General features: G+C 43.0%; 2 protein-coding genes across 3 annotated transcripts in view; one reads left to right on the forward strand and one right to left on the reverse strand.

Moving 5' to 3' along the window:
- The first annotated feature begins 2,475 nt into the window (after nucleotides 1-2,475).
- tsn (translin) lies at nucleotides 2,476-6,906 on the forward strand. The gene is made up of 6 exons (XM_069154973.1): nucleotides 2,476-2,640; nucleotides 3,319-3,412; nucleotides 3,504-3,600; nucleotides 3,947-4,062; nucleotides 4,149-4,228; nucleotides 5,445-6,906. The coding sequence occupies exons 1-6, from the start codon at nucleotides 2,575-2,577 to the stop codon at nucleotides 5,673-5,675; spliced, it is 684 nt and encodes a 227-aa protein (XP_069011074.1). The 5' UTR covers nucleotides 2,476-2,574; the 3' UTR covers nucleotides 5,676-6,906.
- A 121-nt stretch (nucleotides 6,907-7,027) lies between these two features.
- The window catches only part of arhgef49 (Rho guanine nucleotide exchange factor 49), a 61,445-nt gene continuing 55,459 nt past the window's right edge, over nucleotides 7,028-13,013 (reverse strand). For both annotated transcript variants that reach the window (XM_069154971.1, XM_069154972.1), the window contains 2 exons: nucleotides 10,917-11,062; nucleotides 7,028-10,613 (listed from right to left, as the gene is read on the reverse strand). In XM_069154971.1, the coding sequence (XP_069011072.1) occupies nucleotides 9,776-10,613; nucleotides 10,917-11,062 (984 nt within the window). In that variant the 3' untranslated portion in view covers nucleotides 7,028-9,775. The remainder of the gene's footprint in view (nucleotides 10,614-10,916; nucleotides 11,063-13,013) is intronic.

Consider the following 13,013-nt stretch of genomic DNA (forward strand, 5'->3'; position numbering starts at 1 on the left):
CAGAGTTTCTGAATCCAGCGGTCTCTGACTCCACACACGAGCTGCGGGGTTTTAACTGGTTGAAGCAACAGGCGACCGACTGAAGGTTTCTCTACGTCAGCTGAGCTCTGACGTGATGCGTTCTGTGACTGTCGGAAATCTGACAACTAAAAATGTAGCGCACATGAACGAGACTGAATGTGAGTTTTTACAGTGGACCAAAAAAAAAAATTGTTTGAGACAAAATGCTGTTTACATGTTGATTCATAGGGAATTAACATCAGGTATTTTTTCATTTTAAAGATGTTTATTAATCATCGTTGTTTATGATGAATACATAACACTTTGATTATTAAGTATAAGAATAATTGTGGCCTAAAACTGCACAGCCACTCATTTAAAGCCTGGAAAATGTCACAATAAGAGATGTATTGGGAATGCTGACCAAGTTAATTTCACAAGATTAGAGCATTTAATGATAAATTAATTGTGTGTTATAATATTACTATCACGTATCAGAGCTAAATTCCACGATGGAATTGATTACAATCCTAATCTCAGTCAAAAATGAAAAATTGTAATACGGCCAGTAGACCCTCTGAGCCAAACTTTTGATTTCAAAAGTCACAATTTTGAAAGATTAATTAAAAAATAGGAAGTAATCAAAATTATGAGATGTCAATATTTCGATTCATTTATTTTGTGACTAACTTAGTCAGGACTTTGGAATATTTTGCTACAAACATAACTTTAATAATTCTGAAATTTTACTGTAACTTTGAGTCCAATTTATTAAATTTTGTAATCAAAGTTTTGACTAGATGAGTAATTGTCTTGATCTTTCTGTCTTTAAAGGACTATCTGGTAACTTTCACTGTTAGCCTTTTCGAACTTTTAACAATCCTCAATTTCCCCCCATGGGAGGATCTATGTATTGGAGGTGGTAATTGGGCGACTTTTCGGAGTATGGTGTAACTTTTATCCGAGCAGAACTTAAAGGGAACATTAGCAAATGTACTGCTTTGGCTCCATCAACAGATTTAACGAGGTAATGCAACATGTCTTTCAACAAGAATAAACTCAGGCAGGCCAAAGGAGAGTCATCAAATTTCTGACTTACAAACAAAAGCGTTTCTGTTCATGAATTAAACCACATACCAACTCGACCAGCTGTGGATTCCCGTTGAGAGGTAGCCTACCTGTAGTTTATTTAAAAGAAAAACGATCAACAAATACTAATCTCTGTTAATGAATCAATAAACTAACTAAAGCTATTACAATAAAACAGTCCTTGAAAACAGTCTTTGTTTGTAATTAGTGTAAATTCACTATGATTTGTTTGTTTAATGTTGTACTATAGAAATTCGGTCTCCTTCCTGTTCACCTTATACACAACTGACTTCCAGTACAACTCAGAGTCCTGCCATCTGCAGAAGTTCTCTGATGACTCTGTAGTGGTCGGGTGTATAAGGGATGGACGGGAGGACGAGTACAGGGCAGTAGTGGAGGACTTTGTGGAGTGGACGGGAAGAAATCACCTGCTCCTGAACGTGGCCAAGACCAGAGAGATGGTGGTCGACTTCAGGAGGAAGACGACGGCTCCACAACCGCTGAGAGTTCTGGGAGAGGAGGTGGACATGGTGGAGGAGTACAAGTACCTGGTGTCTCCATCGACAACAGACTGAACTGGAAGACCAACATCAACGCCGTCTACAAGAAGGTGATGAGTCGACTCTTTTTCTTGAGGAAACTTCGATCCTTCAATGTGTGCAGCGAGATGTTGGAGATGTTCTACCATCTGTTGTGGCCAGTGCTTTGTACTTCGCTGTGGTCTGCTGGGGGAGCAGCATTGGAGCCGGAGACACCAACAGACTTAACAAACTGGTTAAGAAGGCCGGCTCCATCATCGGCTACAAACTGGACAGCCTGGAAAAGGTGGTGGAGAGGAGGACGCTGAACAAACTATTGTCCATATTGGATAATCCTGTCCACCCTCTCCACCACCTGCTGCAGGGACAGAGGAGCGCTTTCTCTAAAAGATTCCTCCAGCTCCGCTGTCACAAGGACAGATACAGGAGATCATTCCTGATCCAGGAGATCATTCCTGATATAGGAGATCGTTCCTGCCTGCTGCCATAAGACTGTACAATAACTCACCTCTGGCCAAATCGATCTCACAACTATAACACCATTGCACTGTTGTTTGTTTGTTTAAATCTTTGCACTATAGTTTAGTTAGATTAATTTAATATTATTCTATTTTTATTGTATATATTGTGCATTTTTATATTCAATATTTTTTTTTACTGTTATTTGTATTGCTTTACCTGTAACTATACATGCTGCAGTAGCGAAAACACTTCCCCTTGCGGGATTAATAAAGTATCTATCTATCTATCTATCTGTCTATCTGTCTATCTATCTATCTATCTATCTATCTATCTATCTATCTACGATGACGTCGACAATTATGACCTCATCTCCACGCGCCTGCGGAAGGCGGAGCGGACGGACTCGTGCACATTGCTGTGTTAATGAATTAGCTGCCGACGGCTCTTCATCGATATCCACCGCACAGTTAGACTCAGAGCAGAAATGTCTGTGACCGAGATGTTCAGCTACATCCAGGGCTTCCTGAGCGCTGACCAGGACGTCAGAGAGGTAAGACGGAGAGCAGCCCTCCAGCCCGCTGCTCACATTAGCTCCCACACACCATTTAGCTGCCAGCTAACCGGAGCCGAAGGCTCGTCGTCGTCTCCGTTAACTGGACCTCAAGTTCACGACGGAAGTCCCGCTCATTGTCCGACCTCACCATGTCCTGGTTGATAAGACTCCATTACGGACGTGTCACTTGTCCTCCAATATAAAGTACATTCCTCCAACGCGCGTTAAGTGAAGCTCACTCGTCGTCGAACCAAACTCCGTTTTAAAACGCGCCCGTTTAACGCCGTCTCGCTTTAATCTGGTGAAGTGCAGCTCTTGAATGGTGCCATTGTTAGTTTTTGTGAAAGTACACGACGCTGTCTTTAATTCGGCATATTGCAGGACGAACGCACTTCTTGAAGATTCGCTTCACACGTGTTTTAAGACGGGAAAAAAACAAACATATTCTGAGAGCAAAATAACTCAAACCCCATCGTAATAGTGTTGAACTGCGCGCACACACATCAGTCTGCTTAGTGAAGCTCAAACATCCAAGTGACAACAAGCGAAGGGCGTTTTTGTTTGGAGGGGTGCTTCAACACCTGTACACCATCAGCAGGTCTACTGACTTCATTTTACACTGTTTCCTACAATCCATTACAAAGGTGAGGAAATACTTTGTGCGCTTATTTGCAGGATATCCGTAAGGTGGTCCAGACCTTGGAGCAGACTGCCAGGGAAATACTGACCGTACTTCAAAGTGTCCACCAACCGTCCGGATTTAAAGAAAGTGAGTGTTTGACAGTACGCTCTGTTTTGACTTGTACAAAGTAAATGTTTTGCCATTTCATCTTTGAAACTGCTGTTTCTTCCCTTTTCAGTTCCCGGAAAATGTGCGAGGGCACGGGAGTTGTTCTGCACAGTCAGGACGCAAATCTCAGACCTCAAAACAAAATTTCCTGTGGAGCAGTATTACAGGTAAGGACGTGGCAGTTTGCGGCCATCCTGACCATTCAGTGCTGACGTGATTGGAGAGATTGTCAACGGAGCGTTTGTGGTACATCGCATGCAAGAAAATACAGTCTGCGGAAACACGCCGATAACGCAGAGCAAATGTATCTATAAAGATTTATTAAATCTTAATCCGGTTGTGTCTGCATTCCCGTGACACTCTTCTGCTCATTTTAGCCGATGGCTCATTTTATTCAGACGTCACCTGATCAACAGACTGTTACTTAAGTTTTACTTCAGACAGGGTTGACACCGAGTGGATAATCCTGGTGAAATGAAGGGTTTTACGTCCGTTTCTTTGATCTCATTTTAGGTTCCATGAACACTGGCGGTTCGTCCTGCAGCGTTTGGCTTTCTTAGCAGCGTTTGTTGTCTACCTGGAGAGTGAAGCTCTTGTGACTCGGGAGGTGGTGGCTCAGATACTCGGGAGTAGGTACCAGCTCATACGATTAAAGTGCGACTCTCACTGAGGAAATCCGCCTGACTGTCCCTCCTCTGCTCTCTCCACCCTGCAGTTGAGGTGGTGCGAGAAAAAGGCTTTCACCTGGATGTAGAGGACTACCTGGCCGGTGTGCTGATCATGGCCAGCGAACTGGTGAGTCCACTGTTGATCAATATGCTGTTACATTCACAATATATATCCATCAGGGTTCCCACGTGTCCCGGATTTCTTTTAAGGGCTCTCAAAAAGGTCCAAGACTGCCTCTGTTGTTCGTGAACAGAGTGCAACACCGTGACATGCACGGGACAGGGGGAAGATATTACCATCGTGAGTGAGTTAAATTGCTCGTTTAACATCAGCACCTGAGTGACACACGCATTTGTGACCACTAATACGTGAACATTTGCGATTTCATCGTGGGCCTGAAACTTGAGCAGAGAGTGCGCGTCACGTTTTGCGTCAGCCTCAGGAAATCATCAACGCAGACCTTTGAAATGCTTCAGAAAGCCTGCGACAATGAAGCGATGATCCAGCTGAGGTGTATTGAAAGGCATTTGGGTTTCAAGAGGGGCAGAACGTCACTGTTCAAAACAGAAAAAGGTCAGGAGCGCAACGAGGTGGGTTTTGTTTGACCGCCACAGGGCTGAGCATTGTGAATCCTTCTCCAGGGTCAGACAACACCCAGTTCTACTGTGACGCTCTGAGGGGAAAACTCTAGGTTCAAATTACCTGAACTGTGGCACTCGGGATCAACCAAACCCAATCACAGCTCCCCACCGCCCCGACTCATAGGATTTGCAACTTCTGTCTTTTACCCCAAAATGTTTACATTTTCTGCTCAGGTCCACGGTGAAATCGCAAACGCACACAAAAACGCATGTAACTCAGCTGCTGATGTAGATAAGGTGATGAAACGTGGAATACTTGCTGATAAAGGTTACAGATTCCCCCTGCTCCGTGTGTCACTGTGCCGAGCTCAGTTCATCTGCAACAGGAGCTGTCTCCGAACTCTCAAGAGGGGGAAGATTGGCTTCTTCTCTGTTTTCATCTTTGTAAATTGAATGTCTTTTGAGTTTTAGACTGTTGATCAGAGAATTAAAAACTGATAGATTAAACGGGAATGAAAACACCTGGTGGCATTTGTCAGGTTCTCACCCTCCCACCTAATTTCCAGAAGCTTAAATGCCCTGAAACAAGTCGGTAAGTAGATGCTTGAAAAATGAAATCACAGTTGATTGATGCATTCTAATGTGTTTAAGTCACAAATGTTGCTATTTACATCATTCAAAACCTTTTGAAAAGTAATGAAGCCTTCACATGTATGTTGGGTAACGTTTTGTGTAATTCTCGCTGTCGTTTGTTCGTCCAGTCACGGTTGGCGGTGAACAGCGTCACCTCAGGAGACTACAACCGGCCGATCCGCATCTCCAACTTCATCAACGAGCTGGACTCGGGCTTCCGCCTGCTCAACCTGAAGAACGACCCGCTGAGGAAGCGCTACGACGGCCTCAAGTACGACGTGAAGAAGATCGAGGAGGTGGTGTACGACCTGTCCATCCGCGGCCTGGCCAAGGAGCCCGAGTCCATCGGGGACAAGTAGAGCGGGGAGGACGTGGTCGGCTGTGGGAGAAGGAGGACGTCTCCACCCACGGCTGCTGCAGATCTGAAACCTTACTCCACCTGGAAGGCGAGACCCAGGGATCTGCCTGAAGCCCCAGCAGCCAAGGACAGACTGTGTCTGTGTGCGTCTGTCTGTCTCTGTGTCTGTCTGTCTGTCTCTGTGTGTGTGTGTGTGTCTGTCTGTCTCTGTGTGTCTGGGCAAGTGTGTATTGGAACGAATGCATGCATGACCAGTGCTTTAGATGAATGGCAGTCTGTCAGAAGGGTGGCAGAGACGGTGAAGGATGTTGACACCTCGTTCAGAGGCTGAAGATGGAAAGTTGGGTTTTGAAATGTGTTTTCAGCTTCATCTGATTCCTGTGTTACTGTTTCACTGAGCTGCTCAGCTGTTTAATCTCATTTGCAACAGTCACAACTTCTTATTACGTAATTTCTGTGTATTGATGTTTAATTTGTTAAAGACGGTCAGATAACTGAGTGAAGTGTTACAGTTTTAGTTTTTTCTTGTGGTTGGTTGGTTGTGTTTTTTTGTTTTTGTTTTTTTTTACAGAAAATGAGCAATGTGTTTGTGTTTTTTTTACCAGATGACTTTGTGCCTGGTGGCATCTCTTCAGTCTCTGAATTATTGTTAAAAAAAAAGAAAAAGAAAAAAAAAAAGGATGCATCCAAACAAGAGATCCAGTAGCCTCATTTATGAGGAAAATATTTGATGCAACAGTCAAATGATTAAATGTAAACAACATTTTACAGTTTTGAACCACAGTTTGATCATTTCTTACTTTCATAAAGAAGCCTTGGTTTTGTATTTGAATCATTATCACCTACATTTTTTTAATTTTTTTTTTAAATAAATGAGGCTCAAGGAGAGTTAGAGCCAAAGAAATGACAAAGATGCACTTAACATGATATAAAGCTACTGTGATTAGTTAAGATTCCTGTTTGTCTTTTTTTTCCCCAGCAGTAATGAACAGTGCCAATAAAACTGTCCGGAGCCATTTCAATATTTGGGTGGTCAGGTGATGAAGCTTTGTTTGGTGCAAAAACAAAATAGCCAGAATGTCATGTACTGCATGTTATATGGTTATTGATTTTCTTTTTTTCACCTAAGAAAATGTCTTGAAGGTTGGTTTTAGTTGTGGGCATCGATGCTTCTGTCTGCTTCAACCCTGTTGTGGAGCCGGACTGTTTCTTTAAAAGATAATTCACGTCTACTCTCTTTGTTCTTGTGTTTTTGTTTCCTGGAGTGCATTCCACCCGAACCGTCTGCATTCCTTATGCTTACAATCACTTAAAAATATATTTCTACTTGCATCCGACGTCACACAATCGAGACAGTGTTTAAAATCTTTTAATAGAATTCACAATATATTACATTGGGGAAATAATACAGCAGGTCTTTCAAACGCAAAGGAGGAAAATAAACCAGATGCAACTCGGCAGGCTTTGTTTTTTGTTTTTTTTACAGTTTGAAAATGATTCATCTGGAACAGCGTCCTCCAGCAGCACAGGAGTGTTGCTGTGGAGCTGAGCAGCCCTGCCCTCCAAAACACAGTGATTCCTCTTCTAATGCTACTTCATAACAAACACAACAGCATCGGTCTTGGAAGAAGGGTTTTGGTTTGATGACGGGGTCGAGTGTAGTCGACCAGGTTGCTTCTAATATGTAGTACCAGTAGTCGTACTGGAGACTGTTTTGTTTCTTAATTATGATAAAGTGCAACAAACAAAATAAAGCTTTCATAAATAAAGACACGCCATGAGTAGTAAAAACAAACTAACATAAGAGAGAGGACCAGGTGATCACATGAGCAGTCAGGGACTGTCAGGGATAATTATATTGCCTGTAAGCTGCTCTCAGTCCAGTGCAGACGCAGAGGGGACGAGTCATTATTTCAGAGTTTAATGCTACTGTGACAGATTGCAATTATTTCAGTCAGTTTTAGCTAAACAGTAATAAAGTACCAAGGCACAACAGCTCTTCGCTAGGTCACATAACAGGTGGAACTCGTCACAACACGGTCAGGATGATGTTTTTTTTTTAAGGAAAGTTTGACCAGCGTTTTTCAACCTCTACGGCAAAACTTCAAAATAAAACGCTCTTTTGGGGTCATGGGAAGAGGGCAGGAATATGTCCAAAGAATGACATATTTCAAACCTATATTATTTAGCTCTTTATAATGTGTATGGCACTGATAGTCGGCAGATTAGTTGACCGACACAAAGTCAACAATTTTAAGTGTTTAAGTTGCCTCATTCATTTAAAACTTCCAAACCTTTCCTGCTTCTAATTTGTCAAATGTTGTTACTTTTCCCTTTTTATATATATCTATAGATATATATATCTATAGATATATCTATAGATATATAGATAGATAGATATATATAGATATATATAATACTTTGTAGACCAAAATGATTGGTTGGTAAAATAAACAGCATATTGTTGGGTAATGAAAACAACTGCTTATTGCTATCTTCTTAATAGATCAAACAAATATTTGTGCAATTGTTGGTCTGTGCAACCTAATGAGGTCCAGAACTCAAGGTTGAAAAACTCTGCACTAAACACACAGTGAAGGAGACTGTAGTGTTTGACGGTACCTATTTAGCCCCTTTTCCACTGCCAGGACAGACGTTGCTTGACTACTCACTTTTTGTGGTTTTTCATTGGTCAAAAGTTGTGGATAGTGTCTGCTACCTGGTATTGTTTTTGGTACCACCTCTGCCAAGGAAGCTGAAATTATCCTAAAAGGTGACCTGGAAACACCGCAGAACACCGATTAGTCAGAGAGAATAGCTACTGCATGCGTGACGTGAAACATCGTGTAGAAACCAGCCATGTTTAAATAGCCAGGCTACTATGACAACACTTTAAAAAAAAAAAAAAAGTATTATTATGTTGGACTACTTGATCAATGGCTTTGGGAAAACCACGCCGTGGTCGATGGCGGTGCCTTCTGGTTGCCGACGACAGGACAGTGTCGTCGACGGTGTGCGTGTCACACAGCTTCCCTGTAGTGTCAACACTGCACTGAAATGGTGAAATCTGCAGTGGAAAAGCAGATCCAGAAAAGTACCTGGTACCAAAACGGAGTAGAGCCGAGCTGGTACCGGCTGTGGGGAAGGAGCTGTAGACACGATGTTCACACAAAGCTACCAAATTGCTTTCGTGGCACTAAGCTCTTCTTAATTCTCATGACGGGAACATACACTTCCTTGATGTTGGGATGATGAGGAAGCGTTAATCAGGTTGACAAACATAATCAGGTTTCAGACTTGAATCTGCCACATAAAACTGTGTGACACTGTGCTCACTGGAGTAAGATTAACACCTGAACGCCAACGGAAATCTTGGGAAAATAAATGCATATACAGTAAGCTACTTTTATTTTGAAACTGGCTGAGATTATTGCTGTTACGTGAATTCCCATTTTAAACACAGTGACACTGGAGGTCTGTTGGGCCTGTTGAAGAGGCGCTGCTCAACTGCATCTCTGGCAGTGACAGTTGTAGGTCTACCGCCATCATACAACAGAGGGCGGTACACAGAAGGGATCGGGCAGTGATGACAAACATAAACCACGGAACCAAGCTCGTCTGGACGACGTTTCACCCTTCTCACACCGGAAACAAATGCTCTTAGCCCCCACTGTCTCGTATAAAAGAATGACATTACAATTTTTGTTTTCGCAATCAGTCATGTTCAGCCATGCTTTTCAACAGACACACCTTATTTACTAAAATCACAGCTCTGTTTCTCCAAGAGCAAACAGTCTTTACAATCAAGGCTTGACAAGCACAGCCCAAGTTTTTTGGTCGTCCAAGAATCTGATATTTCTTTTTCGAATGTAACGGCTTAAAATTAAATCTACATAGTTTTATGACAGCATGGCGCACTTACAGCTTTGTAAGAAAAAAAGTGCTTCATCTCTTACCCTCGCGAGGCTTAGAGAAAGGTTCTTCTGCACGGAAGTCGAACAAGTTAGAACAGTGGTGTCACTCAGGAATGCTTTCTGTTGATTTTTGCCGAAGAAGGATTGAGATTATTTACAGTGTAAGAAAGGAGGGTGATGGCTAGTCTCAGGAGCGCGCCTGGTTTGTGTTGATCATGATGTTGGGCAAAGCATTGCGTCTTTTCCTCCAGGTGCCCAGGTCTCGAGCGTATCTCTTAATCTGATGGAACCACTGCTGGGTGCGGGATTTGTCCGAAGCGCGGAAAACGAAAGACTCCCGCCGGATATCGAGCACTTCGAACGTGTCCTCGCATTCCGGATCAGTCGACACCACGCAGTTGCCCAGACGGATGGGCTCTCTGAGCACCGCGAACTTCCCGCTGCTTTTGTCCTTGATTAGAACCAGCACACCATCTCGAATGCTATCCAGACCACCACCTTCTGGCTGATCTCCCCGAGCCCCAACGTCGGTGCCTTGTCCCGGGGTCTCACCTGCCCGCTGCGTCCTCACCATGAGCAGACTCTGGACATTCTGGAACTTGAGGCCCTTGCTGCCCTTCTTCAACCATTGACCGTCCGCCGGCTGGGACAACTGAAGCTGCCCTTCCATGACGAATCGTGTGTTTTCTCTCGCCCAGCCCACCGTCTTCATCGACACCTCCCGCATCTCGATGTTGATCACCTCCCGGTTCTTGCGGCTGTCGCGACGGAACGAGCGCAGAGACCAAGTGACGCCGTTGCCCTCCTGCTTGGTCTTCATGTTGATGTGCTCCAGGTGGGATTCAACCCGACTCTTGGCCTCACGGAGACGAGAATAGTCGGGGTGGCATTCGGGAGTGACCTTAATGATGCGGCTTAGTAGAAGCGGGTATTTCGTCACGCGCTGGAGGGGCGCCATGAGGAAGGAGCGCAAGTTCATACGACGCAGAGCTGTGTTGTCATTCTGGGAAACATCCAGGAAGATTCTGAAACGAGAGGAAATTAAGATGAAAATGAAGAGATTCTCGCTGCTGTGCATGTCTTGGGAAAACTCTTCAGACTTGATTAATGGGAATCATAGGACAGCCTGAATCACGGGGGAGTTGCGGTTCTGTCTAAAAATATGAATTGTAGCAGCTCCGCTCTCAAAATAGAACTTCTTCTGAATAAGTGATAACTCGCTGTCTTTTCCATTATGAATTACACTGAGCAGCCGGGGCAGGAACACAAGAAAGCTGCCTGGGCAACTTTTCCATCACACAGACCAACAGGAAGAAGAGTGTACGTACCTGAGCAGCTCTTTCTCTTTCTCCAGCGTGTTGAGCATGTTGACCGAGGTGGACTGCTGCAGGCAGTAGGTCTGGAAGGCGGGCAGCATGTTGACGAACTCCAGAAAGATCTCTCCGATGTACACTGTCAGCAGATCTTCATCGCCCTAAAATCAAACCACATGAGAAAAACAGTCTTAACAAGCCATCGTCCACAGCTGTGCCTGAAGACCTGCCAGAAGAGTAAAGTTAGTGCAGTGATGATATTTACCGATTATATTTAACCAAGTTCATATTTTTTCAAGTCTGATTTAAACAAATGTCAACCCACCATGACATCACTCACTGGTTTTGTAAACTGCAGTTTCAAGTCTGGCATTTTGGCCGTTAACATCTTGGGTTTTTTGGAGCTGGAGGTGACCATATTTGGACATACTAGGGAGGACTGTGAGCTTGAGGACACTATGACCTGCCCACCTATACTGGAAACCTGACTGCACCCCTGGTGTGCCAATCAAACTGAATACCCCCCCAAAATTACCATCTTTTTCAGGCCTTTTATCTCATTATTATTATAATTTATTTTCAGAACGACCACCAGAAAACCGATCAGAAGGAATTAATTAAGCGAATGACATCATAACGACTTGTGGAAGAAATTGAATTACTTTGTATTTTATGAGAAGTTGACGCTTTTTGAATGAGAGTCTGTTAGAGTCGGAGGTTTTTTTGGAGCCAGCCCTCAGTGGCAGCGTACTTCAAGGCACTTCATTGGCTTCAATTCACAGACCTGAAGACTACGTCAAATATTGTTCTTAAAATAATAGGTGTATAAAACACTTTAACGGGGTTTTCTTTGTGATACCTCTTATTCATACTGGTTATTAAGAGACTTTCCTAATACCCTCCAGTACAGAATCAAATCTTTGTTGACTGCATATATTAACCTAATATGACAGTTTAACCATCCAGGTTACACAAGTTAAGTGGCTTTCTTTATTACAAGTTACAGACTTTTTAGGACAAAACCTTTCCCCAAAAACTCCCAATATTGTGAGTTTTGTCTCCCATTTCTCTCACAGGAAGCACAATGGCGGAGGGTCACAATTTCTCAGATGAACAAGAGGAACGACCACAGCAAGTAAAACCTGCTTTGTTGTTAATATTGTCAAATGACTATTGTTATAAAGATATGGTTGAAAAATTGCAAACCTATCCTTTAATGCTCGGTGGAGCTTATGAAATGCTTCATAATCAACAGTAACAGCAGCAGCATTAAGTAACTGCAGTAGTTACAGCAGACGGGGGCTTTTAGGTGACGAGCAAAGCAGCTGCTGTGGCAAAGTATTGTTGTGCATCATGAAGATGAAAGTGGAGAAACCAGTGAAAAACGACAGAAGACTCTCAGTACAAGACTTTCGTTCCTAACAGACAGTTTCTAATGGAATTGTGTGTATTTTTTCAGAGCAAATAAAATAAATCGTTGTCCATGTAGATCTCAGAAGCTCACTGTCAGCATTGGAGATCATGGTAGTTGGCAAAAATAATCTCACCATAAGGCCTAGTTTGGAGTGAGATTGTTTAGTTAAATACCGTCTACAAGGTGAAAAACCAACTTTAATTCAGTTCAAGCCAGAAGTCGTCTGAGGACACTTAACACAGAACCACGGTCGAGATCTTACAACATTACAGAGGAACCCAACAATTTAACAATTCCTACGAGAGACAGGGGGAGACAAAATCTTCCTTTCAATCACATAAAAAATGTCTCTTGCCATTAAAATGAATATAAACAAGCTAATTTATTAATATAACATCTGACACACATCAGCCATCAAGAGCTTTAAAACAAAATGTGCCCCAAATTTTTGTATCTACTGCAGATGCTGAAATTCTTCTACATGTTTTCTACAACATCCAATAAAGATTATTGAAGCACACTTTTCTCTTCGCTATCCATGACACAGTCTAAAGGTCTTAACTGGGGTCAAACTAAATACCAGGGCAGCTTTCACAACCTTTCCTCAGTGCTCCTATCCTTAAATGCACTGACTCTGCCCTTTGTCTGCAATGTTATTACTCTGCGTCCTTCAGCACGACTGAAAATAATTTATTGTT

This window comes from Embiotoca jacksoni, unplaced genomic scaffold (genome assembly GCF_022577435.1).
Source record: "Embiotoca jacksoni isolate LCO1_2020_lvr unplaced genomic scaffold, fEmbJac1.0.p SCAF_2, whole genome shotgun sequence".
Lineage (NCBI taxonomy): Eukaryota > Metazoa > Chordata > Actinopteri > Embiotocidae > Embiotoca > Embiotoca jacksoni.